General features: G+C 31.4%; 2 protein-coding genes across 2 annotated transcripts; both read right to left on the bottom strand.

The window, feature by feature from the left end:
- Positions 1–13: 13 nt before the first annotated feature.
- On the bottom strand, positions 14–3,175 carry LOC127240524 (ninja-family protein 6-like). The gene is made up of 3 exons (XM_051259243.1): positions 3,066–3,175; positions 2,379–2,942; positions 14–658 (listed from the first exon to the last, which is right to left on the bottom strand). The coding sequence occupies exons 2-3, from the start codon at positions 2,932–2,934 to the stop codon at positions 138–140; spliced, it is 1,077 nt and encodes a 358-aa protein (XP_051115200.1). The 5' UTR covers positions 2,935–2,942; positions 3,066–3,175; the 3' UTR covers positions 14–137.
- A 5,133-nt stretch (positions 3,176–8,308) lies between these two features.
- On the bottom strand, positions 8,309–11,435 carry LOC127240525 (ninja-family protein 6-like). Its single transcript, XM_051259244.1, has 3 exons — positions 11,383–11,435; positions 10,682–11,245; positions 8,309–9,033 (listed from the first exon to the last, which is right to left on the bottom strand). Exons 2-3 carry the CDS (start codon positions 11,235–11,237, stop codon positions 8,513–8,515), a joined length of 1,077 nt encoding a protein of 358 aa, XP_051115201.1. The 5' UTR covers positions 11,238–11,245; positions 11,383–11,435; the 3' UTR covers positions 8,309–8,512.
- Positions 11,436–24,937: the final 13,502 nt, after the last annotated feature.

Raw genomic sequence — 24,937 nt, 5'->3', positions numbered from 1 at the left:
TACAGTCGCAAACACTCACCACTCGGTATCAAATTCAAATCATAGTCTTTAAGCAGGAATATTTTACCACTTGATCTACAAGAATTTAACTAGTCCAAAAATACTAATAATCTGATGGGCTTGCATAAGTCTAAACTCTAGGGAAAGGGGAAAGGGACTACCACTATGTGCCTCAGCGGCTGCGCCGCCGCAACCTCGCTGCCGCCGCCATGCTTCACGAACTCGGCAGGCGAGAGAAACATCCCATGGCAGACGCACACGATCTTGAGGTCGTTCCTGCTCCGGTACCTATACAAGATCCCTGCGATCTTGGGACAGTTCGGGCCGTATCCTCTGGTAGAGACATAGGGCATGTCGAATACTGCCTGAATCATGTTGCCGTTCTGATTTGGTCTGTTATTGGCAATCTCACCGGCAGGCAATGCGTCGCTGTTAGCTGAGAAATCATTGCCAGTAATAGATACAACGGGAGCACTGTTCCTGTTCCCGGCAGGTTGAACAGGATGTGCATTAATACCAAATGGAGCTTGCACGTCGGGTGCATCAAAGCCGGGTGAAGATGGAGTGACAGGGGCGCCATTTAAGAGACCCTCAACAACTTCGACTAGAGGATTAGGAGGGCTCGAAGAGGAATTGCCTGCAGTATACGTGTCTGCACCTGTGAAAAAGGACAATGGATGAGAACACAATACATATAACATTTCAGTTTCAGGCAATAACCATTTCAGTCATCATAGTCGTGACTTCTTCTTATTGGCATTAAGCATTCTTACTACCGAACTACCTAAAATTACCAGGTTTCATTGGAAAATCACCCTTCTGGATACCTTTCGTCGCACTACCAAGGTGAAGACTTATTTCCAACTGCTGAGCTATTGCAACGGTGATTTGAATTACGAATACCAAATGTGTTAAAATATGATATTAACTAACCAACACCCTAGTCATAATAAATGTTGCAACGGTGATTTGAATTACGAATACCAAATGTGTTAAGATATGATATTTAACTAACCAACGCCCTAGACATAATAAATGTTAGTGACTACAGTGTGTTGACGTCAACCAAGGCTTTCAAGACACAACACTGATGCATTTTTTGTCGTATTATACTACGGAAACACTGTAAGCTATTGAAAGGAATGACAAATTCTTCACACCACATTGGAAAAACATTAAATTACGAATAAACTAGCATAACGGCAAAAAAGTAATTAATGCAGCCAATCATTTATAATGCACCCACATCGTGTTTCTATCTTTTGCTTCCGACAAAACGGAAGCCCGTGGCATTGTCAAAACAACGGTTTGAAAACAGGAACTAGTTATCAGAATTTGAAAAAGCCAACTGGAAAAACATGAAAACTAACAAATGCAGCCATATTATGTGTTTCTGACTCAGGACAAAACACAAGCATGCTACATTGCCAAATCTGGAGTTTATAAGGACAGGTATTTTGTTGTCAGCATATGAAACAGCCAATAGAAGAAACATGGGAACTAACTAGCACAGCCACGTTATGTATTTTCGACTCCGACAAAACACAAGCAGGTGACATTGTCAAAACTGCAGTCTGTTAGAACCGAAATTCGTTATCAGAATTTGAAAAAGCCAATTGACAAAACACGGAAACTAAGTAACCAACTAGGCCAGCTTCATTATGGTTTTTTCAACTCCAACAAAACACAAGCATGCTACATTGCCAAAATTGGGGTTTTTAAGGACAGGTATTTGTTATCAGAATATAAAACAGCCAATTGGTGAAACATGGAAAGTACCTAACACAGCCACATTTCATTGTCAAAACCATGGTTTTCGAAAACAGGAATCCGTTATCATAATTTAAAACAGCCAATTGGCGAAACATGGAAACTAACAAACTAATGCAGCCACATTATGTTTTTTCAACTCCGACAAAACACAAGCATGTGTGGCATTGTCAAAGGCATCATTTCTGGAAACAAAAAATTTGTTATCAGAATTCTAACCAGCCAATTACAGCAGAGCCACTCCTTCATCCTTGGATTTAGTAAAATGCCAGTCCATTAAAAAAGCAGAAACATTTGCTCTACTAAAGAAAATCACAGGAACATAGACTGATCAAACCACACAGCACACATTCACATACAGAGCACATTTAAACACCTGCAATGGCCAAAGCCTTCATATATTCCACACAATGCACTTACAAAAGCACTTGGTCGATCCAAAACTATATATAAACTTGAAAATAAGCACAAATTGTTAGCACAGATGATACTATCACAAGATGCTATCAATTACCAAAAATCCATACTGATAAATGAAAGGAATCCATGCTATCAAATAATAGATGATTAATTGATTAACAAAGTAGTAAGAGATAGGATTCATATACCCTGCAACAGTAAGGCCTCAATTGTATCAGGATCTATCCCGGCAGCAGATGTTGGTGGAATGAGAATGAGCCCCTGCGATGGTGATGATGATGGTTGCCCTAGAATCAAATTCTCAATCCCATTAACAAATCCACTCTCTGTCAGCTGAGAGGAAGAAGAATTTCCCTCGCGCAATCCATTCACGTCATGAATCCTCTCTCTCCCGTGCCCTCGAGTCTCCGCACTACGCCGAGCTTGCACTTCAGTTTGGGGCCTCTCATCCGTCTCCGTCGGGACGGAGCTCACCCTCACTAGCGGCGCGCCGCTTCCACTTGCCGAGAAGCTCACTCCATTAACGCAAGAGAATCCGTTGGAGTGTAAATCGGATACTGAAGACGATCTCCTGAATCCTTCCGTCGATCGATCGACTCCGAACCGACCGTTCGTTGAAAGCCCCAGACTCAACTCGATTCCGCCGTCCGCCTGCGCCTCCGCTTCCGCATTTCTACTATCTCCCCCAACCACCGAACTGTTCCTGTACTCAAAATTGTTGCTTCTCATGTCGCCGCTCTCCATTGTTCCAACTGCAGTAACAAAAACGAATAAACAAACTAACCAAAAATCACGCAAACAAATCAACCAAAGATGATTCTACACCCTAAACCAAAATCAAGTTCACCCTAACGCAGTGCCGAATCGGAACCAACCTTCAGAAGAAGTCCGTAATCCAGAGCAATGCGGGGCGGGGGAGCAAGAGCAGAACTGGAGTACGGTAGAGAGGGGAAGAATGGGATTTCATCAGATGGAGAGAGAGAAGGGACACGTGGCGGAAGAGGAGATCCCACGTGGTAGACACATGCAAGCTTCCACCAGACTGTTCGTTCACCAAGCGTCGCGTTACTCGTTTTCTCTAATTCAATTTTCGCTCCAACCGAATATTTATTATTTTATTTATTGTATAATTATTCCTTTGGTAAAAATAAAATAAAATAAATGTTGTCACGAATTTTTTTATAAAAAAGAGAAATAAAAATATATTTAAATATCAATAAAAGAATAAAAATAAATTTGGATGACAAAAAAAAATCGCAAATATATATTTCTTAGTTTTTGAAAATATTATTTTTTTAATATTATTGTTTGTGATTCATTTCTTATTATAAAAATAATAATTATTTAATTTTTATATAAATTATAAATATATAATTATAACGCAATTAATTTATACGCATACAACAAAAAATTAAAATTTTCTTATAAATTTTTAGCGATAACGGTACCACGTCCAACCTCCAGTCCCCACTCCACCTGGCCATCTCTTACGAGACACAATATTTTATTATTCAATAGATATCATATTGTTTGATATTTTTCAGCATCTAATATAAATATGATCCATTGATTGTCATACAATAAAATTCACTGAACCGGATGATATTTATAATCTCTATTGTGAGTATGCATATAATAGAAGTTTGCGATTAATATTAAAATGTAGAAAAATTCACCATTAATTATTATATAAAATAATCAGCATTTTGTTTCATTGATTTCAGAATTTACGTGTGGATGAGATATCATTTTACATTAAATTATTCAGCACGACATCTGACATAGGTTTTTTTTCTCACTACTCTTCCAATCACCATCATTACTCGTCTTCCACCATTGCCGACGCCTTCCGCTAAATTCTCCCATACTATTAGGCTATCTCCAACCCTCCACTCCATTTTTGCATTGCTACAGTAAAAATGCAGTTGATCTACAGATTTCTAGGGGGATTTGGGGTGGGTTGGAGCCCGCCCCTCTCCTCATCTTAGAACAGAGAGCTTTCAATCATCATCATATTGTTCAACAACAACGATCCGCCGTCTACCACCAACACCAATGGCTTTCCACCGATTGATATGGAGATCACCGCCATACAACAGTGGTGGGAGCAGCAGTAGCGGCGGCGATGGAGATGATAGCAGTGACGTGAACAACAATAGAAGCTGCAAATAATTGTACTAGAAGAAATTTGAATTGGATAAATAAATTAAATAAAAAAATAATTTTATCCCTATTTAATTGACATAATTTATTAAAGTAAAAATATTATAATACTTATTAATTAAGTATATAAAAAATATAAAATTTATTTACTTAATGTTTTTGAGCGCAACTATTTTCTTAAATATTATTAAATATATATATATACACACACTAATACTTATATATATATAATATATACTTCCTCCGTCCCATATAATTTGTCCCTATTTTTTATTTTCGTCCCTCCCACATAATTTGTCATTTTCTTTTTTAAAAATTAATTATACACTTTAATCATATTTTAAAATTTAAAATTTAATTTTTTTTAATCTTAATTAAACTATTTAGTTATCTTAATCTTAATCTATAATTTTTTTACTAAATAATAATTATTTTTACTAATACATTTCTTAATTATTTACTAATTATACTTTATCTAAATTCCCGTGTCTACAGTAATACACCCATATTGTATGGGACGGAAGGAGTATATTTTATTCATTAAAAAAATATTAATATTAAATTCTCTTTTCTTTCTCCTATCCATGGTTCTTCTGTGGTTGTAGTATAGCTGTCAACATGCGTAATCCGTCGGGTTGACCTCGCGCTATTTTTAAAAAGGATTGAATCTTAATTTTTTAGACCCGTAATAATGCGAATCTAAACAAGTCAACTCACGTGAGCTGCGGTTAGAAGCGGGTAAACCGAGATTGGGGCAGGTTAGTCCGTCCATCAAATACATATAATTATAATTATATTATATTTTTAATATTTCAAATGAATTTATCAATTTTTATCATTTTAGCATGTCGAAAATTAATTAATTAATTTTATTTTTAGTAATTGTAGTTAGTAAAAATTCTTACCACTTCCATATTATTATAATAATAATAATCATCATTATTTAATACTACTATTCATAATTTTTAACAAAATTGAAATAGATATATAAATATGGAATTTATGAAATATTATAATTTATGATAATTTTTAAAATATTTTATATTAAGTTAAATCAAATAATTAATTTATTAAAAACTTTCCAACGTTAAACTAATTAACTAGTAGATGTGATGTTATTCCTTTTTATAACTGTTTTGGCCAGCTATGTTTTCTTTATTTAATTTGTTCGTTTGTTTTATTTATTTTTTATTGTCTTTTGATATCTTTTCTTATAAAATTTATTGAAAGATTTATAAAAATAATACCTATTTATTAATTAAGTATTTTTTATTAACAATTTTTTTAAAAAAAATAACGGATCAATGATATTTAAAATATTTAATCAATTTATATTATAGATTTATTTAAATATTTATTATTTCAATTCTAAAATATGATTATTTCTTATATTAAAAATATTAAAAAAATAATATTTTAAATATATTTTTTAAAGTCCGTGTGTTGGTTCGCTTAGCTCATCACCCGAGGTGGGTTGGATTAGGCTGCCTAAATTTTAGTCCGTCCCGCCGTGGATTGGCCCGCAAATAACGACTAATCTGCCTCGCCAATCTGTTTTGATATTTCTAGATGGTTGTAGTTCTGCTATGCTATTTTTATTATTCGATTTCAATTTTATATTTTGAATCGCTAATTTCTGACGTTTTATTTGAACCGATAATTTCGCTTATTTATGTGTGAAATTTTTTTTATAAGAACCTATTCATCAGTTCACTAGGATTAATTTAACGTCACTTTTAACTTCTTTTTTTTTAATTTCTTTTGACACTATAGTAAAATTATGATATAAATAAATAAATAAAAAGAAGACAAAATAGAAAAAAAATATACATAGTAAAATTATAGTAACATTTAGAATAAAAAATTATATTTTTTATATAAATATTTAAAATTAGAATTATTATATAATATTATTAATTAAAATAATGAATTTAGGGATAAAATAGAATAAAAAATTTGAATTAGAGGACAAAATTACATAATTAGATTTAAAAAAATTATTTTTATTTTTTTTAAAAAAAAGATAAAAAAAAAAGTTTGCCTGCCCCCGAGGACCCTTAATAGGTCCGTTCCTGGTTGTGATAGTATCCTCTGTCCTAATATCTTGTGTATATTTTCAATTTTATATAGTTATGGATCAACAAAGTGTTTGTTTGGGGGTTTGGATTTTGAGTTGGAATTTGAATAGTAAAATTTTTGAATTTGTATAGTTGTATGATGTGATATAAATAGGTGTTGATGTGATGTTTTGAATGTAAAAATGATTTTTAATATAATATAAAAAATAAAAAATAGATGTTTGATTTGATGTTTTTTGGGGAAAAAAATATGATGAATAGTATATTTAAAATCCAACCCTCCAAACAAACACACCCGGAGTGGCTTAGCTGTAATTGGCGGGTTCGGATTCTGATAACGGATTCCTGTTTTCAAAATTCCCAATTTTGACAATGCCACGTTCTTGCGTTTTGTCGTAGTAAAAAGAACATGATGTGGCTGCATTAGTTGCTTTTCATGTTTCGCCAATTGCTTGTTGTTTCATATTCTCATGACGAATACCTGTCTTTAAAAATCAGTATTTTGACAAAAAAACCATAATGTGGCTAAGTTAGTTAGTTTTCCCTGTTTTGCCAATTGGCCGTTTACAAATTCTGATAATTAATTTCTATTTTCAAGTCGTGCTTTTGACAATGCCATGTGCTTGCGTTTTTCCGGAACCAAAACATAAAAATATAGGGTGTGTTTCTTTAGGGGAGTTTGGGGAAAGTGGATTTGGGTTTGGTTTTTATTTGAATTTTGGGATGAGTTTGAATTTTGTTGTTTTTTTGTGTTTGGGTTTGGCTGGGGTTTGAGGAGTTTTAATGTGTATTGATTCGATGGATAATGAATAAAATAATATAAATGTGTATTAACTTTAATTGATAAAATTTATATTGTATGATTTGATTATAAATTTATATTATACCAACATATATATTTAAATTTTTATTTATTTGTATTATAGAAAAAATTATTCTCTACAAAATGATATATATATTGTATATATATATTTTTTCATTTAATTATAATAAATATTAAATTATATTTTAATTTTTTTTTAAACAGAAAAATATAAAAAAAAAATATACCTGCACAATGTCAGCTTTTGCAGGAACTGTCTGCCGTCATCGGAGTTGTCCCTCCTAACGTAAAATTCGTGCTCAAACCCAAACCTACAGTGCTCGCACAGTAACTTTCTCCAAAATCGGGTAAAAAAAACACATACATAATGTGGATGCATTATAAATGATTGGCTGCATTAGTTACTTTTTTTCGTCATGCTAGTTTATTCTACATGATGTGGAGAGCTATCATTCTTTTTATGGCGCAGAGAGTTTCCATAGTACAATACAACAAAAGTTGCATCAACACTATGTCTTGACGGCCTTGGTTGACGTCAACATACTATAATCGCTAACATTTATTATGACTAGGATGTTGATTAGTTAATATAACATTTTAACACATTTGGTATTCATAATTCAGTCACCGTTGCAATAACTCAACAACTGAAAATAAATCTTTGCCTTGGTAACGAATGGTTAATGTCAATGCTAAAAGGTCAAAACTTTGATTATTATCGTACTCCGAGGTCCTGTGTTCGACTCTAACGTATGTTAGAAGGCAAGTTGTAATGATTTCTTATACTCCATAATAACGTTAATTCATTGTTTGGTCGATAATATTTTTGAGTAGAATTTGTACATCTATGGTAGTGTAGGTTTTGGGGTGTCTCCATTTTTTATTTTTTTGCCCTACCCATGGCCATGTTATTTTATTTTATTTTTTTAATGTGAGATACCGCGCAGCCGTTGAGTGCGCTCTGGGTAAACCTCCAGTCGAGCTTAAATATCTTGTAAACTAAACTTGAACTAGACCTGAACTGTTATGAAATTGAACTGAATCAAAACTTTAACATGATTGTTGGTCCAAGATTACTCTTTCCTTTTTTTTACCCTACAGTCAGCAAACACGCACCCACTCGGTATCGAATTCGAATCATAGTCTCCAAGCGGAAATATTTTACCACTTGATCTACAAGAATTTAGCTAGTCCAAAAATACTTATAAAAAAATACTTATAATCTGATGGGCTTGCATAAGTCCAATCTGTCTAAACTCTAGGGAAAGGGGAAAGGGACTACCACAATGTGCTTCAGCGGCTGCGCCGCTGCAACCTCGCTGCCGCCGCCATGCTTAACGAACTCGGCAGGCGAGAGAAACATCCCATGGCAGACGCACACGATCTTGAGGTCGTTCCCGCTCCGGTACCTGTACAAGATCCCTGCAATCTTGGGGCAGTTCGGGCCGTATCCTCTGGTAGAGACATAGGGCATGTCGAATACTGCATGCCTCGTGTTGACGTCCTGATTTGGTCTGTTATTGGCAATCTCACCGGCAGGCAATGCGTCGCTGTTAGCTGAGAAATCATTGCCAGTAATAGATACAACGGGGGCACCGTTCCTGTTCCCGGCAGGTTGAACAGGATGTGCATTAATACCAAATGGAGCTTGCACGTCGGGTGCATCAAAGCCGGGTGAAGATGGAGTGACAGGGGCGCCATTTAAGAGACCCTCAACAACTTCGACAAGAGGATTAGGAGGGCTCGAAGAGGAATTGCCTGCAGTATACGGGTCCGCACCTGTGAAAAAGGACAATGGATGAGAACACAGTACATATAACATTTCAGTTTCAGGTAATAACCATTTTAGTCATCGAAGTCAGTGAATTCTTATTGACATTAAGCATTCTTTTGACCAAACTATCTCAAATGATCAGGTTTCATTGGAAAATTACCCTTCTGGATACCTTTCGTCGCACTACCAAGGTGAAGACTTATTTCCAACTGCTGACCTATTGCAACGGTGATTTGAATTACGAATACCAAAAATATGTTAAAATATGATATTAACTAACCAACGTCCTAGACATAATAAATGTTAGCGACTACAGTGTGTTGACGTCAAGACACAATGCTGATTGATTTTTTGTCGTATTATACTACAAAAACACTGCAAGCTATTGAAAGGAATGACAGACTCTTCACACCACGTGGAAAAACATTGAATTACGAATAAACTAGCATAATGACAAAAAAACAACTAATGCAGCCAATCATTTATAATGCATCCACATCATGTTTCTATCTTTTGCTTCCAACAAAACGCAAGCACGTGGCATTGTCAAAACAACGGTTTGAAAACAGGAATTAGTTATCGGAATTTGAAAAAGCCAACTGGAAAAACATGGAAACTAAGAAATGCAGCCATATTATGTGTTTCTGATTCAGGAGAAAACACAAGCATGCTACATTGCCAAAACTGGGGTTTATAAAGACAGGTATTTTGTTGTCAGCATATGAAACAGCCAATAGAAGAAACATGGGAACTAACTCCGACAAAACACAAGCAGGTGGCATTGTCAAAACTGCAGTCTGTTAGAATAGGAATTCTTTTATCAGAATTTGAAAAAGCCAATTGATAAAACACAGAAACTAAGTAAGTAACTAGTCCAGCTTCATTATGGTTTTCTCAACTCCAACAAAAACACAAGCATGCTACATTGCCAAAATTGGGGTTTTTAAAAACAGGTATTTGTTATCAGAATATAAAACAGCCAATTGGCGAAACATGGAAACTACCTAACACAGCCACATTTCGTTTGTTTTGACTCCAACAAAACGCAAGAATGTGGCATTGTCAAAACCATGGTTTTCGAAAACAGGAATCCGTTGATCATAATTTGAAACAGCCAATTGGCGGAACATGGAAACTAACAAACTAATGCCACATTATGTTTTTTCAACTCCGACAAAACACAAGCATCTGTGGCATTGTCAAAGGCATCATTTCTGGAAACAAAAAATTCGTTATCAGAATTCGAACCAGCCAATTACAGCAGAGCCACTCCTGCATCCTTGAATTTAGTACAATATCCAATCCATTAAAAAGGCAGAAACATTTGCTCTAAAGAAAATCACAGGAACATAGACTGATCAAACCACATAGCACACATACACATACACATACAGAGCACATTTAAACACCTGCAATGGCCAAAGCCTTCATATATTCCACACAATGCACTTACAAAAGCACTTGGTCGATCCAAAACTATATATAAACTTGAAAATAAGCACAAATTGTTAGCACAGATGATACTATCACAAGATGCTATCAATTACCAAAAACCATAGTGATAAATGAAGGAATCCACGTTATCAAATAATAGAAGATTAACTGACGAACAACGATTAATTAACAAAGAAGTAAGAGATATGATTCATATACCCTGCAACAGTAAGGCCTCAATTGTATCAGGATCTATTCCGGCAGCAGATGTTGGTGGAATGAGAATGAGCCCCTGCGATGGTGATGATGATGATTGCCCTAGAATCAAATTCTCAATCCCATTAACAAATCCACTCTCTGTCAGCTGAGAGGATGAAGAATTTCCCTCGCGCAATCCATTCACGTCACGAATCCTCTCTCTCCCGTGCCCTCGAGTCTCTGTACTACGCCGAGCCTGCACTTCAGTTTGGGGCCTCTCATCCGTCTCTGTAGGGACGGAGCTCACCCTCACTAGCGGCGCGCCGCTTCCATTTGCCGAGTAGCTCACTCCATTAACGTAAGAGAATCCATTGGAGTGTAAATCGGATACTGAAGACGATCGCCTGAATCCTTCCGTCGATCGATCGACTCCGAACCGACCGTTCGTTGAAAGCCCCAGACTCAACTCGATTCCGCCGTCCGCCGGCGCCGCCGCTTCCGCATTCCTACTATCTCCCCCAACCACCGAACTGTTCCTGTACTCAAAATTGTTGCTTCTCATGTCGCCTCTCTCCATTGTTCCAACTGCAGCAACAAAAACGAATAAACAAACAAACCAAAAATCACGCAAACAAATCAACCAAAGATGATCCTACACCCTAAACCAAAATCAAGTTCGAAAGCAACGGTTCACTCTAACGCAGTGCCGAATCGGAACCAACCTTCAGAAATCCGTAATCCACAGCAGGAGAGGGGAGGGGAGCAAGAGCAGAACTGCAGTACGGTAGAGAGGGGAAGAATGGGATTTAATCAGATGGAGAGAGAAGGGACACGTGGCAGAAGAGGAAATCCCACGTGGTGGACACATGCAAGCTTCCACCTGACTGTTCGTTCACCAAGCGTCGCGTTACTCGTTTTCTCTATTTCAATTTTCGCTCCCCAACCATATATTTATTATTTTATTTATTGTATAATTATTCCTTTGGTAAAAATAAAATAAATGTTGTCACGAATTTTTAAAAAAATAGATAAAAATAATTTTTTTAAGATAAACAGATAAAAATTAAAAAAAGAAATAAACATAGATTTAAATATCAATAACAAATAAAATAAAATTTGACGGCTAAGAAAATATAATATCACAAATATATATATTTTTCAGTTCTAAAAATATTATTTTTAATATTTTTATCTGTTATTTATTTTCTATTATAATAAAAATAATTATCAACTAATATTATTTAATTTTTACGTAAATTATAAATATATAAATCATACTTGCAAATATTTTATACATAACTAACAAATAACAAAATATTAAATTTTTTTTATATATTTTCATTTATCAATAAAATATTATTGTTTTTAAATTTATTACAAAAATACATAAGTAGTCATTGAAGTGGTACAGGGGGAGATTATTCTAATCAATTGTTTAGAGTACATTCGAATCTAATAAAAATGGCCACAACTACTAAATCCTGTGGATTAGCAATAGTAATGTAAAATTTATTTTTTTTAAAAAAAATCGTATAATATAAATTTCATATTATAGAGAATAATATGAAGTTGTATTTAGTCTAAAATAATACTCCCTCCATCTCAATACAACAGTCCTTTTTACCATTTTTGTTCGTCTCAAAACAATAGTCTTATTTCCATAAATAATCATAGCACTGTAAAATCACCCTTACTTTTTCATTATTATTACACAATTGCCGCTTTTTACACCAATACACTCACAAGGCCAAAAAAATCTTTTACTCGTACATTTTACCCACTATCAATATAATATTAATATTCTTTAAATCTCGTGTCAAACACAACTCAGACTATAGTTCTGGGACGGAAGAAGTAATAATGCGTACACAAATATAAATTCAAAACAGACTCATACTTAAATTACAATAAAAACTACTCTCTCTGTCCATAAACTACTGTCCTACTTTCTTATTTGGGACGTCCAACAACTATTGTCCTTATTTCTTTTTTTAAACACAAATTTTATATTTTTTTCCCTTAATTTATTTATTATTTTTAATCTCTACCATACAATTAAGGGCAAATTTGTCAATTTATACTAAAAAGACAATCACCTAAAAAATCGTACAAATATACTTTAGGACAATTGAAATTGGACGGAGAAAGTATATAATAGAAATAATTCAAACACAATGTTAGAATTGTCAAAATAGATTGAACCAATACGATAACCTGTCTCACCTTATTTTTAAAGAGAATCGTGTATTAATTTTTTAGGCCCACAAAAATACGTTATTTATATAAGCCAACTCATGTAGACTGTAAATTATTAGTAGATTAACCCATAATGAGACAGTTTAGCCGTGGACTAAGTAAATAAAATTATATATATTATAATTATTGTATATTTTAAGTAAGTCTTCTTTTTGGAATTAATCTATACATTTTGTAATTTCAGTGTCCGAAATTATTTTTAGAGTAAAAATCATTAGTCCCATTCAAATCCAATTTTTTCATTTTTGGTCTCATACAAAAAAATTATCAAAACTAGTTCCACTAAAAAAATTACTTATATTTTGACGGTTTTGACTGACGTTGCTGTTACGGATGCTGACTTGGAAGTTAACTCGGACACAACACGCCCGTGTTTATAATGCACCTCAGCTGACCGAATTTGAAACTCCAACACGGGCGTGTTTATATGGAATACGGCCGTGTTTCTACGGAACACTATAATACATGGGCTTTGGATTTCGGATTTCTGAGTTCTAGCTCGACTCGGTTTGCACTGCAGGAGGGTCAGGCGTTGCTTCTTAACTTTGATTTTGAGTTTTCTCATCTTTGAGCGATGGAAGGAGGCAGCATGAGAGGCAACAATTTCGAGTGCCGAAACAGTTCCGCGGTTAGTGGAGATAGTAGGAATGCAGAAGCGGCGGCGCAGGCGGACGACGAAACCAAGTTGAGTTTGAGGCTATCAACTAACGGTCGGTTCGGATTCGATCCATCGACGGAAGGATTCGGATTTGCGCTCGAACGGATTTTTTCTTACGAAAATGGAGTCAGCTACTAGGAAAGTGGAGAGAGATGAGAGACTCCAAACTGAATAATGAATCATATCTCTTACTACTTTGTTAATTAATTGTTGTTCATCAGTTAACCTTCTGTTCTTTGATCTCATTTATCATTATGGTTTTTGGTAATGGCTATCATCTTGGTTTTACTGTGGTTGTGATAGTATCGTCTGTCCTAATATCTTGTGCATATTTTCAATTTTATGTAGTTATGGATCAAACCAAGTGTTTTTGTAACTTCAATTTTATCTTGTGTTTATATATCTTCGTTTGGAAGTTTTACCCCAAATTTAGTATTCACTAAATTTTTTCTCCAATAAATATCAAATCAAATACTTATTTTTTATTTTTTTATATTATACTAAAAATTAATTTTATATTCGTAACATCACATCAAAACCTATTTATTTCACATCAAACAACTATTCCAATTCAAAGTTTTTACTATTCAAATCCCAACTCATAATCCAATCTCTCAAACAAACACACAAATGTGTTCTGTTTGTGTCTGTGTGTGTTTTGATCCGTCTATGATTTTATTTAGAGCAAATGTTTATCCGTTTTTAATGCATTGGATATTGTACTAAATCCAAGGATGCACGGAGTGGCTGAGCTTTAATTGGTGGGTTCGAATTCTGATAACGGATTCCTGTTTTCAAAATCCCTTATTTTGAGAATGCCGCATTCTTGCGTTTTGTCGTAATAAAAAAACAAGGATGTGGCTGCATTAGTTGCTTTCCATGTTTCACAAATTGGCTTTTCTTTAGTATTCTTATGCCGTATACCTGCCTTTAAAAATCACTATTTTGACGAAAAACCATAATGTGGCTAAGTTAGTTAGTTTCCATGTTTTGTTAATCGGCCGTTTTCAAATTCTGATAACTAATTTCTATTTTCAAGTCGTGCTTTTGACAATGCCACGTGCTTGCGATTTTCCGGAACCAAAACATGAAAACATAATGTGGATGCATTATAAATGATTGGCTGCATTACTTACTTTTGTCATCATGCTAGTTTATTCTTAATTTAATCTTTTTCCACATGGTCTGGAGAGTCTGTCGTTCCTTTCATGGCTTCGAGAGTTTTCATAGTACAATACGACAAAAGTTGCATCAGCACTGTGTCTTGACGGCCCTTGTTGACGTCAACGTAGTCGCTAACATTTATTATGTATAGGATGTTGGTTAGTTAATATCATATTTTAACACATTTGGTATTCATATTCAAATCATCGTTGCAATAGCTCAACAACTGAAAATAAATCTTTGCCTTGGTAAACGAATTGTTACTGTCAATAATAAAAAGTCAAGACTTCGATTATTATCATAAAGTCAAGACTTCAATTATTATCATACTCCGAGGTTCTGTGTTCGACTCTAACCTAGGTTAGAAGGCAAGTTGTAATGATTTCTCTGCCTTAATTGCCTGGAGTCGAGATTGCCGGTAACAGACCAAGTCAGGACGGCAACTAGAGTCAGCTAGTTTTCAACATGTCCTATGTCTGTCGCTACCAGAGGATACGGCCCCAACTTTCCCAAGATTGAAGGAATCTTGTACAGCAGGAACAATCTCAAGATTGTGTCCGTCTGCCACGGGATGTTTCTTGATGACGGCGGTGGCAAGGTTGATGCAGCGCAGCCTCTGAAGCAATGTTACAAATTGAGTAATTCATTAGAAAAACTATCTTATATTCCAAAGTCAATTTAAACTCCATCAAACCTTCGTTTGCATTATAAAACTTTTCTACAAGTTATACTTCGGTTATTTTATTTTATGCCAAGTTTTAGAAGACGAAAAATAGGTCTATAAAATATGGGGTGAGATCCTCAGCACCCGGTGCAATTAAGCTCTTCCCGCCATATTAATTAAATGAAATGAGGACAAGGATTATTTATTTTAATTCAGAGTTAAAAGTTTATAATTTTTCAAATTTTGTTTTTTCCATATTTTAATTATTCTTGTTCAACTATTATTTTTAACCTTTCTGCATCCGGAACATATATGTATATATATATATATATATTTATTCTTCTTCATCCAAAATATGTCTGTGCATCTAGATCAATTACAATATTTGTTTATTTGTAGAATCATGGTTCATGTAGCAAGTTTTTTATGAGCCCATATCCATGTGGACAAGAATAAAGTTTCGACCAACCGTTTTCAAAAATAAAAAGAAAAAACTTAGACCATATGTTTCACTTACATGCTCGACACAAATGTAAAAGTACATGACTTAATTAAAATAAAAAAATGCAAGTAGTAGCGATGAAACTCTTATAAAATAATGGCATTATATGTGATAAAAAAATTGTATTTATATATATCTATCTATATATATATATATATATATTATCCTATTTGTCATTTACCTACAAAAAAAATTGAGAGAGAGCCATTCGTAATTTTTTAAACCTGAAAGAGGAAAAATTATTTTAGCTGATTGATATCAGAAATACACAATCTTCTTATACATTCTATAAGGGGATTGTGAATGACAGGTACTTGCAACATAAGTGAAAAAAATCTTCAAGATCAAAGTCACCCATGTGTTGCCTTCCCTTGGGTAGCTGTGATCGTGAAATAAAAGTTAAGAAATAATACAAGCCTATAGGCCTGCCATTATGGTAAGAGATAGACAAGTTGAATATCAAGTTAAAATAAGTTACAAACATGCAGGCATGAGGAGCGAAAGAGATGTCGTATGAAGTATACATGGTTTTGAAGGGGATGACTTTGATAAATTACGATGATATTGCAATGCCGTGAAACAAACAACCATCCGAAGTGTTGTAGAGTTCTAGATTGAGCCAACGACTAATAATTTCCATGGCCTCTTTATTTGCTTCTCACCACGCCTACTTTGATTTGTTCGTGGATGTAGAGAAATTGTATTTCCCGACAGAACTCACTTGAAGAGAAAGTATAAATGTGGTCCTTTGAGTGAAGTGAAATTTGATTCTAACAATGATTATTCATAATTATCTTTGTTGATATGTTGTACAATTATTTTTCTATCTCGTTATATATATATATATATATATATATCGTCCCGAGTGATTGCTGGTAGAATAACAATAATAGTGATAGGTCATTTTTATCTTTTAAATTGGAGATTATATTGAATATAATAATTCAAGGGGTGAAGTAAATTTATCTTTTTATTTGGCTGGCATCTTAAACATGCTTAAAAAGTATTTATGTCGTATTTCCTTATACCTATCAGACTCACAACCTTAGAAACATAGTCGATTAGGCACAATAAACATGTATGTCCATTCGTTTAACATATACTCTATCTGTTCAAAAACAATAGTTTCATTTTGTCATTTTCGTTCCTCCCAAAAAACAATAGTCTAATTTCGTAACTAACTCCCCACTTTTATACAAAACTACATTCACATTTTCATAATAATTATATAAAGTAACGATATTTTAGTTTTTTAAAAATACTTTTTCCCTACTATCAATATAATACTATTACTCCTTAATTCTCGTACCCATCTCAAATATCCCTGTTGTTTTGGGACAAATGAAGTATTTTTTTTTGATGTTTGGTATGTTTACAAGTTATTTTATCAAGTAAAATATATTTTTGGTTCATTTAATTTATATCTGTGTCAATTTTAGTCTCACTACAAAAAAAAAAAAAAAAAAAAAATCTATTTGTAATATTTGTAATATAATTTCGTCCCTAAAGTTCACGTAGCTAACGTAATTCCATTCCTAATTCCGTCTCTAATGTCATTAGTAACGGAAAAAGTAGATTTAGAGACAAAAAAATTTTGTTAAAAAAATGATTTTTTCTTGTAGTGTCCTTATATTATTCGAATGACGATTTTGATATTTTTATTTTTTATTTGTGTCAATTTTAGTCTTTTTATTTTTTTATATGAAAATTTCGATAATTTTTCAATAATATAGTTCTAATTTCGACTAATAAATTGCACCACCTCTTCATTTGCTTCTCAACATGCCTACTTTGATTTGTTCGTGAGGTATTATATTTCTTGACAAAACCCACTTGAAGAGAAAGATAAAGGTTGTCGTTTGAGTGGAGTGACATTTGATATTAATGACGATTTATTCATAATTACCTATGTAGGGATGTTGTACAATTATTTTTCAATCTCGTTATTTATTTACTATTTTTTTTTATAGTGATTACCGGCACCCTGCAAACTAGGCGGTCTAGTGATTTACTATTATTGTATCATAATACAGTTGTTGGTACTGAGAATAATGTTAATAGTTATAGTTTTTTTTTTATTTTTTTATTTTTTTATAAAATACATAAATTCAAAATTATAATTTTAATATAAATATTATATTATCATAAATTGATTTTTTTTTTCTTTTATCATTCAAAATAAGAAAAATTTCATATTAAACAATTTTATTTTTATTTTATTTTAAATACATATCAATATTAAATATCAAATCAATATATTATTTAAAACTAAAATTAAAATAAAATTTTTATTTTCAAATCAAAATCAAATAAATTCTAATTAAGAATTTCCCTTTGTACCATTCAAATTATGTGCACATACATTTAGATTATAAAATAACGTAAATAATATATATAAATTATATGAGTAATATGTATCTAATATATAATAGTAATTATGCTAAAAAGAGCAATTTAAAATATCTTATATATAAAAGGTTTCTTTGTTTTTATTTTAAACTTAGTTTGTTATTTGATTATTAATCATATCTAATATTTTTATTTCATTATCTAGTTTTATATTTGTTATGTTTTATTATTTGTTATGATTAAATAGTATTGTTTTTATTTTTTCATTCTTTGTTATTTTATTTGAATAATATTTTTATATATATTTTAGTATATAAATTTTAAGAAAATGTTTGCATATAGTTAAATCATACAACATATACTATTAATTGATAAATAATTTAATAAACTATATTTGTGTTAGTTCAAAGTAATTTAATTTTTTAATTTCATAATTATGTTACTATTAATGCAAATTAATGTATTTGTTGAAGTATATTTAAACAATAAAAAACTTTAGCAATAGATTTATCATAAAATTTTAAAATATCAATTAAAATATGAATACATCAATCATACATGAAATTCTAACAATATTTAAGTTTGTATATTATTATAGACAAATAAAATATACTATTATATAAAAGTTGAATTCAAATTTTATTTATATTATGATTTATTTTTCTATCTGTTAAAGCTTTTTAGTATATTAATTTATGCATATAGCTTATTTTTTTAATGAATCAATTTTAAATATTTCCATATCTAAATTTAACATACATAATATATTGTTATTAAAAGAAAACTTATTAGTATGATTTAAAAATAAACTAAACATTATATGTAATAAGCCGTGCACGGGTTATATGCTAGTTTTTATTATAAGAAATAATATATTTTTATTGGAATTGTATGAATTGTGGTGTAGTTGTTACTTTAAAATAAACAATAAACACAAATTAAATACTCTTTTCGTTTCATTGAAATATTGTCATTTTCTATTTACGTCCGTTTAAAAACAAAGTTACAATTTTCTAATTTAGCAATTGTACTACCTAATTAATATAATAAATACCTTCTAATTTACACTATATTACACAACTATCATTACTTTTATATTACATAATACTAATAGGAGTATTTTTATTTATCTATTTATTTTTTATTACAATTCAATATAATATTAAAAAATCTACATGCAAAAAAATAAATGGTAACCGTTCTACGGGATAGAAGGAGTATAATAATTATAAGAACATAGGAGCTGTTGTAGTTACTTTCCTTATTACTTGAGGATTGTCTTTCCAGTTAATAATAGTTACATTTTTCATTACTTTTAATTATTACTTTAGTTATTACATATTTATTGGTTACCTTAAAAAAATGATTAAATATTATTCAAAAAAATTTGAAAATTTAAATTTTAAATTTAATAAAAATTATCTATAAATATATTTAGAATTTATTAACAAATTATCACACTTTATCAAGTGTTTTTTGTTCTCTATATTTTCGTATATTTATTTTATACGTTTATATTATACTACAATTCTTTTAATGTTATTTTTAATTAATATATATGTTGATTTATTTCGAATAATTTTAATTTTTAAAATAGTAAATAATATGTTTTAAGATATTAAAATTTATATAAATTAATATTTAAAAATTAAAATAAAATTATATAAAAATATTATTAGACAATAAGAATATATAGAAGTATGTATAAATAAATATATAAATAATATATATATTATGTAATAAAAATATACTATAAAAATAAATAAATATTTGCGGGTTTTATAGAATAGTAAAGTAATGTGTTGAAAGTGATTAACATAAGAAGTGATAAATAAAATAATTTGAATGTTAGAGATAAATAGTACGTAGATGACAGATATTAAAGAGATAATGAAATAGAGGATCATATTATATATATTAAATATAGCAAATATTTAGAATAATAATACCATTCCATAACATTACAAATATCCTTACAATATATTACATAAATACCATTACCTTTATATGACACGTACTAATAAGATTATTTTAATCATTTCTATTTTATTTCTACTATATCCCAATATAATACTAATATTTATAAAACTACGTGCAAAAAGCAAATGGATACTTAGTTCCGGAACGGAAGGAGTATAAAACAAGCTTAATAAAGTAATTATAGAGCAAATAAGGAAATAAATTTATTAGTATAAATATAGGGGTTGTATTCAACATAGATATTATAGGATCATATAATATATATTGAATATAGCAAATATTTAGAATAATAATATAAAACAAGCTTAATAAAGTAATTATAGAGAAAATAAGGAAATGAATTTATTAGTATAAATATAGTAAATTATAAATGCCTACCTTAAATAATAATAAAAGAAGGAATGAAATTAGGAATAGTCAAAACATATTCAAAATACTGAATAAATAAAAATTCCATATTAATTCTAGAATCATCTTTGTAACACTATAAAAGAAGATGAACTGAACAATGGAAAAACATGAGTACATAAGGTGTGAAAGATTAGATGCACGTTTGGAAATTGTTCCGCAGATACTCTTGTTCGGTGATTAGGGTTTTTTGAGCCTTGTCGATTCCCATTCAGCTAGCTGTAGGTTGCTTTCAATCTTGATTGATTTTGAGTTTTCTCTTTTCTTTTTATTTTTTATTTTTTTTATTTAACTTATTTTAGTTTGATTGTTTGTTTTGGTTACTTCAGTTGGAGCTATGAGATAAGATGAGAGAGAGACGACATGAAAGGGAGAGTGAAAGGTAGGTTGAGGTGGGATTGATAAGTGACAGTAGTCCATATGTGATATGATATATTTAATTTATTGTCAATGTTCACAGATTGGTCTTGAAAAACAACATCCAATGGCATCTATGTGATCGGCTTAGAGAAAGATCAACAAATTCATATATCAAAAAGCTATATTTGGGAAGATGGAAATGCAGCAGCGGTGGTTTGCCCAAATTCTGGACAGTGGCTGCAGCAGCTCGCCATCTCTTGCAGACACCAGATGCCCGAGCAGTGTCCCTGAAGCTCAACAGGGTAAATATGAACACTAGTACATCTGTAGGAAGATTAAACCCTGTCACTCAGCGAGAAAATATATATTTCTTCGTTCATCTGAGCGGACAGATAGATTTGACTTCGGGGACGATGAATCAAATACTACAGCTGGGTAGGTTCTGTAAAAATAGTGATTAGGGATTTAAAACAATCATTTATTTGATTTTTAGTCTAACTATCGTGCAGGTGAAACTAGATACTCAATGGATCCCCTGTTTCTCAAACTCCACCATCAGCAAGGAAACCTATGCCGACTATAGTAGCCTTTGTAGTCTGATGTGCCATTTGTTCAAATGGAGACAAAGCTTGACGAAGGAAATAGTATGAGAAGATCCGAGAGCACATTGTGGCATGCCCCTTCATCTGTGAAGCGGGTCGAGAGTGGAAACCAGATATATACATAAAAGAAGATCACAATCGATTTTGGGAAATCGACAAGCCCAACATTCCTCAAACAATTTTCTGTTCAACATCCCCAATTGACCCAAAAAATGTATTCTCCATTATTATTGGCTGGTAATATTTTCGAGCTAAGAATCACTTATCCTTTCAATTAAGATCAATTTCAGCAAACAATGTATGCATTTTTTCTATTTTGTTCAATGTATACCAAGTAAATTCTACAATTCTCATTTCCTAAATTGCAACCCATCTGTTAGATTGGTGGAGTACATTGAGTTATTAACTATATATAATACAATGAGTCTATGAAGAATCATATCTCCTTCTACTTTCTTATATATATCATGCTTCCAGTGCATATATTAGATTATATGCAGCTATAGGTCAACTTTGGAATTCTTTTATGTGTGCAGATATATATGGAGGAAGCAAGCTTTAATCTAGCTAAATGTATTATATATATATGTTTGAGTGTGTGGAATTAATTTGATTGAATGTATTAGATGTTGTAAATCCAAATATATGCTGAGTGGCTGTGTACCCTAGAACTAACAAGGCTGCCCAAACCACCCAACATATTTATACTCCGTTTTCGTATTTGCTTAAAATCTGTTTATACTAATTTTAACTTCCATCCCCTTTACAGCTAAAAGGGTTATGTTTTGGTTTTTTGGAATTTCAAGAACTCAGCTCCATTGAAAAACCGCAGTTTTGAACAATGCCATATATCTTTTTGGAGTCGAAAAAACATAATGCGGCTGCATTAGTTAGTTAGTTTCCATGTTTCGCCAATTGGCTGTTTGAATATATGATCATAGAAAACCGCAGTTCGAAAATGCTACCTGGTTGCATTTTGTTGGTGTCAAAAAACATAATGTGGCTGTTAGTTAGTTAGTTTCCATCTTTCGCCAATTGGCTGTTCCATGTTATGATAATGAAATCCTGTCTTACAAAACCCCAGTTTTGTAATGTAACATGTGGCTGCATTAGTTCGTTTCCATGTTTTGCCAATTGGCATTTTCAAATTCTGATACCTAGTTCCTCTTTTCAAAACGTGCTTTTGACAATGCCAAGTGCTTGCGTTTTTCCGGATGCAAAACATTAAAACATAATGCGGATGCATTATAAATGATTGGCTGCATTAGTTACTTTTGTCGTCATACTAGCTACTCTATTCTTAATACAATATTTTTTCATGTGGTGTGGAGAGTCTGTCATTCCTTTCAATGGTTTGGAAAGATTTCATAGTACAATACGACAAAAAATGCATCAACATTGTGTCTTGACGGCCCTGGTTGACGTCAGCATATTGTAGTCACTAATATATATAATGTCTAGGATGTTGGATAGTTAATATCACATTAATACATTTGGTATTCATAATTCAAATCACCGTTGCAATAGCTCAATAGCTGGAAATAAGTCCTTGCCTTGGTAAATGAATGGTTAATGTCACCAATTCATTACTTCGATTCTTATCATATTGTGAGGTTCTGTGTTCGGTAGATGGTGGTGGCGAGCTCGAGGTTGATGCAGCGTAGCCTCTGAAGCAATGTATAGTAATTTTACAAATTGGCTAATTGGTTTGAGAAAAACCTCTCTTATATTCCAAAGTGAATTTAAGATCCTTCAAACCTTCAAACCTTTATTTGCATTACGTAAATCTTTTTTGCGAGTGGAACAATAGCAATATGTGTTAAAGTACGTGTATTTTATTTTAAGCCAAGTTTTAGAAGACGAGAAATAGGTTTATAGAATAAGGGGTGAGATCCTCAGCCCCAATGCAATTAAAATCTTAATCCCTATTTTAATTAATTTAAAGTTAAAATTTATAATTTTTATTTTTATTTTTTTATATCTTAATTATTCTTGATCAATTATAATATTTAACCTTTTTCATCCGAAATATATATGCATATATTATTTTATCTTCTTCTTCCATGACAATGAATCTATATCAACAACCACAGTTGTTTGTTTGTAGAGTCATAGGTCATGTATGAGCACATATCCACACTAAACAAAAATAAAGCTTAGTTCACTTAAATGCTCGACAAAAATGTAACAGTATATGTCTTAATTAATTAAATTAACAAAAGTGCAAGTAGTAACAATGAAACACTTGTAATTAAATGATATGATATTATATGAGATTAAAAATTATAGTGAGTGATATATATTATCATTTTTGTCATTATAGTAAAAAATATACAAATTGAATATTGGGTTACAATCAGTTACAAATGACTTTGATAAATTACGATATTTCAATGCCAAACAAATTGCAGTGCCTCTTCATTTGCACCTTTAATTCCGGTGATATGTTGCACAATCGTTTTCCTATCTTGTTATATATATATATATATGGTCCTCAATGATTTATTAACCTAATAATCATGTGTGGTAGGTGGACCGGAGACGTCACCGGACTATTTAGATAGTATTTTGAAGTACTTTTTAGTGAAAGAAAATAATGTATTTTTAGAATTTGTTCTTCTCAAAGATTTTGCTAAACTTTCGCTTTTCATCAAATTTTTTCTCCTAAAATATCAAATTAAATATTTATTTTTAATTTTTTATATTATTTTAAAATTCAATTTTATATTCAAACACTTAGTTATATCACATCGTACAATTATTCAAATTTAAAATTTTTTCAATTAAATCCCAAATCCAAAATCCAAAACCTCAAACAAACACATATTTTGGAAACGATGTTGTAATAAAATATTATATTCACAATATATATTTTTTCCTTTTATTATTCAAAATAAAAAGTATTTCATATTAAATAAAAGTTTGTATGTTTTTCTATTTTATATACATATCAATATTAAATATCACATTTATATACTATTAAACAAAAAGTAAAATAAAAAATTCAATTTTTAAATTAAAACCAAATAAATCATAAGATTTTTCTCTTTTATCATTTCAACTATGTGCATATACATATATTTATATTTTAAAATCTCAGAAATAATATATATACATATAAATGATAAAATTAATATGTATTTAATGTATTCATATATCTATTTTAATTATGCTAAAAATAACAATTTAAAATATTTTTTGTATAAAGAGTTTGCTTGTTTTGATTTTAAAGTGAGTTTTTTGTTTGAATTTTTTTAAAATAATATTTCCTATGTCTAATAAATTTATTAGATAAAATAATATATTTTAATTGGAATCGAGCAGACTGTGGTGT

Source organism: Andrographis paniculata, unplaced genomic scaffold (genome assembly GCF_009805555.1).
Source record: "Andrographis paniculata isolate CXL003 unplaced genomic scaffold, ASM980555v1 Contig79END, whole genome shotgun sequence".
NCBI lineage: Eukaryota > Viridiplantae > Streptophyta > Magnoliopsida > Lamiales > Acanthaceae > Andrographis > Andrographis paniculata.
Note: the sequence above shows the minus strand (reverse complement) of the source record. Positions and strands in the feature narration are given on the sequence as shown.

Bases quoted from the DNA above. Each gene is read 5' to 3' on its own strand.
- LOC127240524 (XM_051259243.1), bottom strand. From the start codon at position 2,934: ATGGAGAGCGGCGACATGAGAAGCAACAATTTTGAGTACAGGAACAGT. The intron at 659-2,378 runs GTATATGAATCC...CCTTTTTCACAG, and splicing joins TGAGGCCTTACTGTTGCAGG to GTGCAGACACGTATACTGCA.
- LOC127240525 (XM_051259244.1), bottom strand. From the start codon at position 11,237: ATGGAGAGAGGCGACATGAGAAGCAACAATTTTGAGTACAGGAACAGT. The intron at 9,034-10,681 runs GTATATGAATCA...CCTTTTTCACAG, and splicing joins TGAGGCCTTACTGTTGCAGG to GTGCGGACCCGTATACTGCA.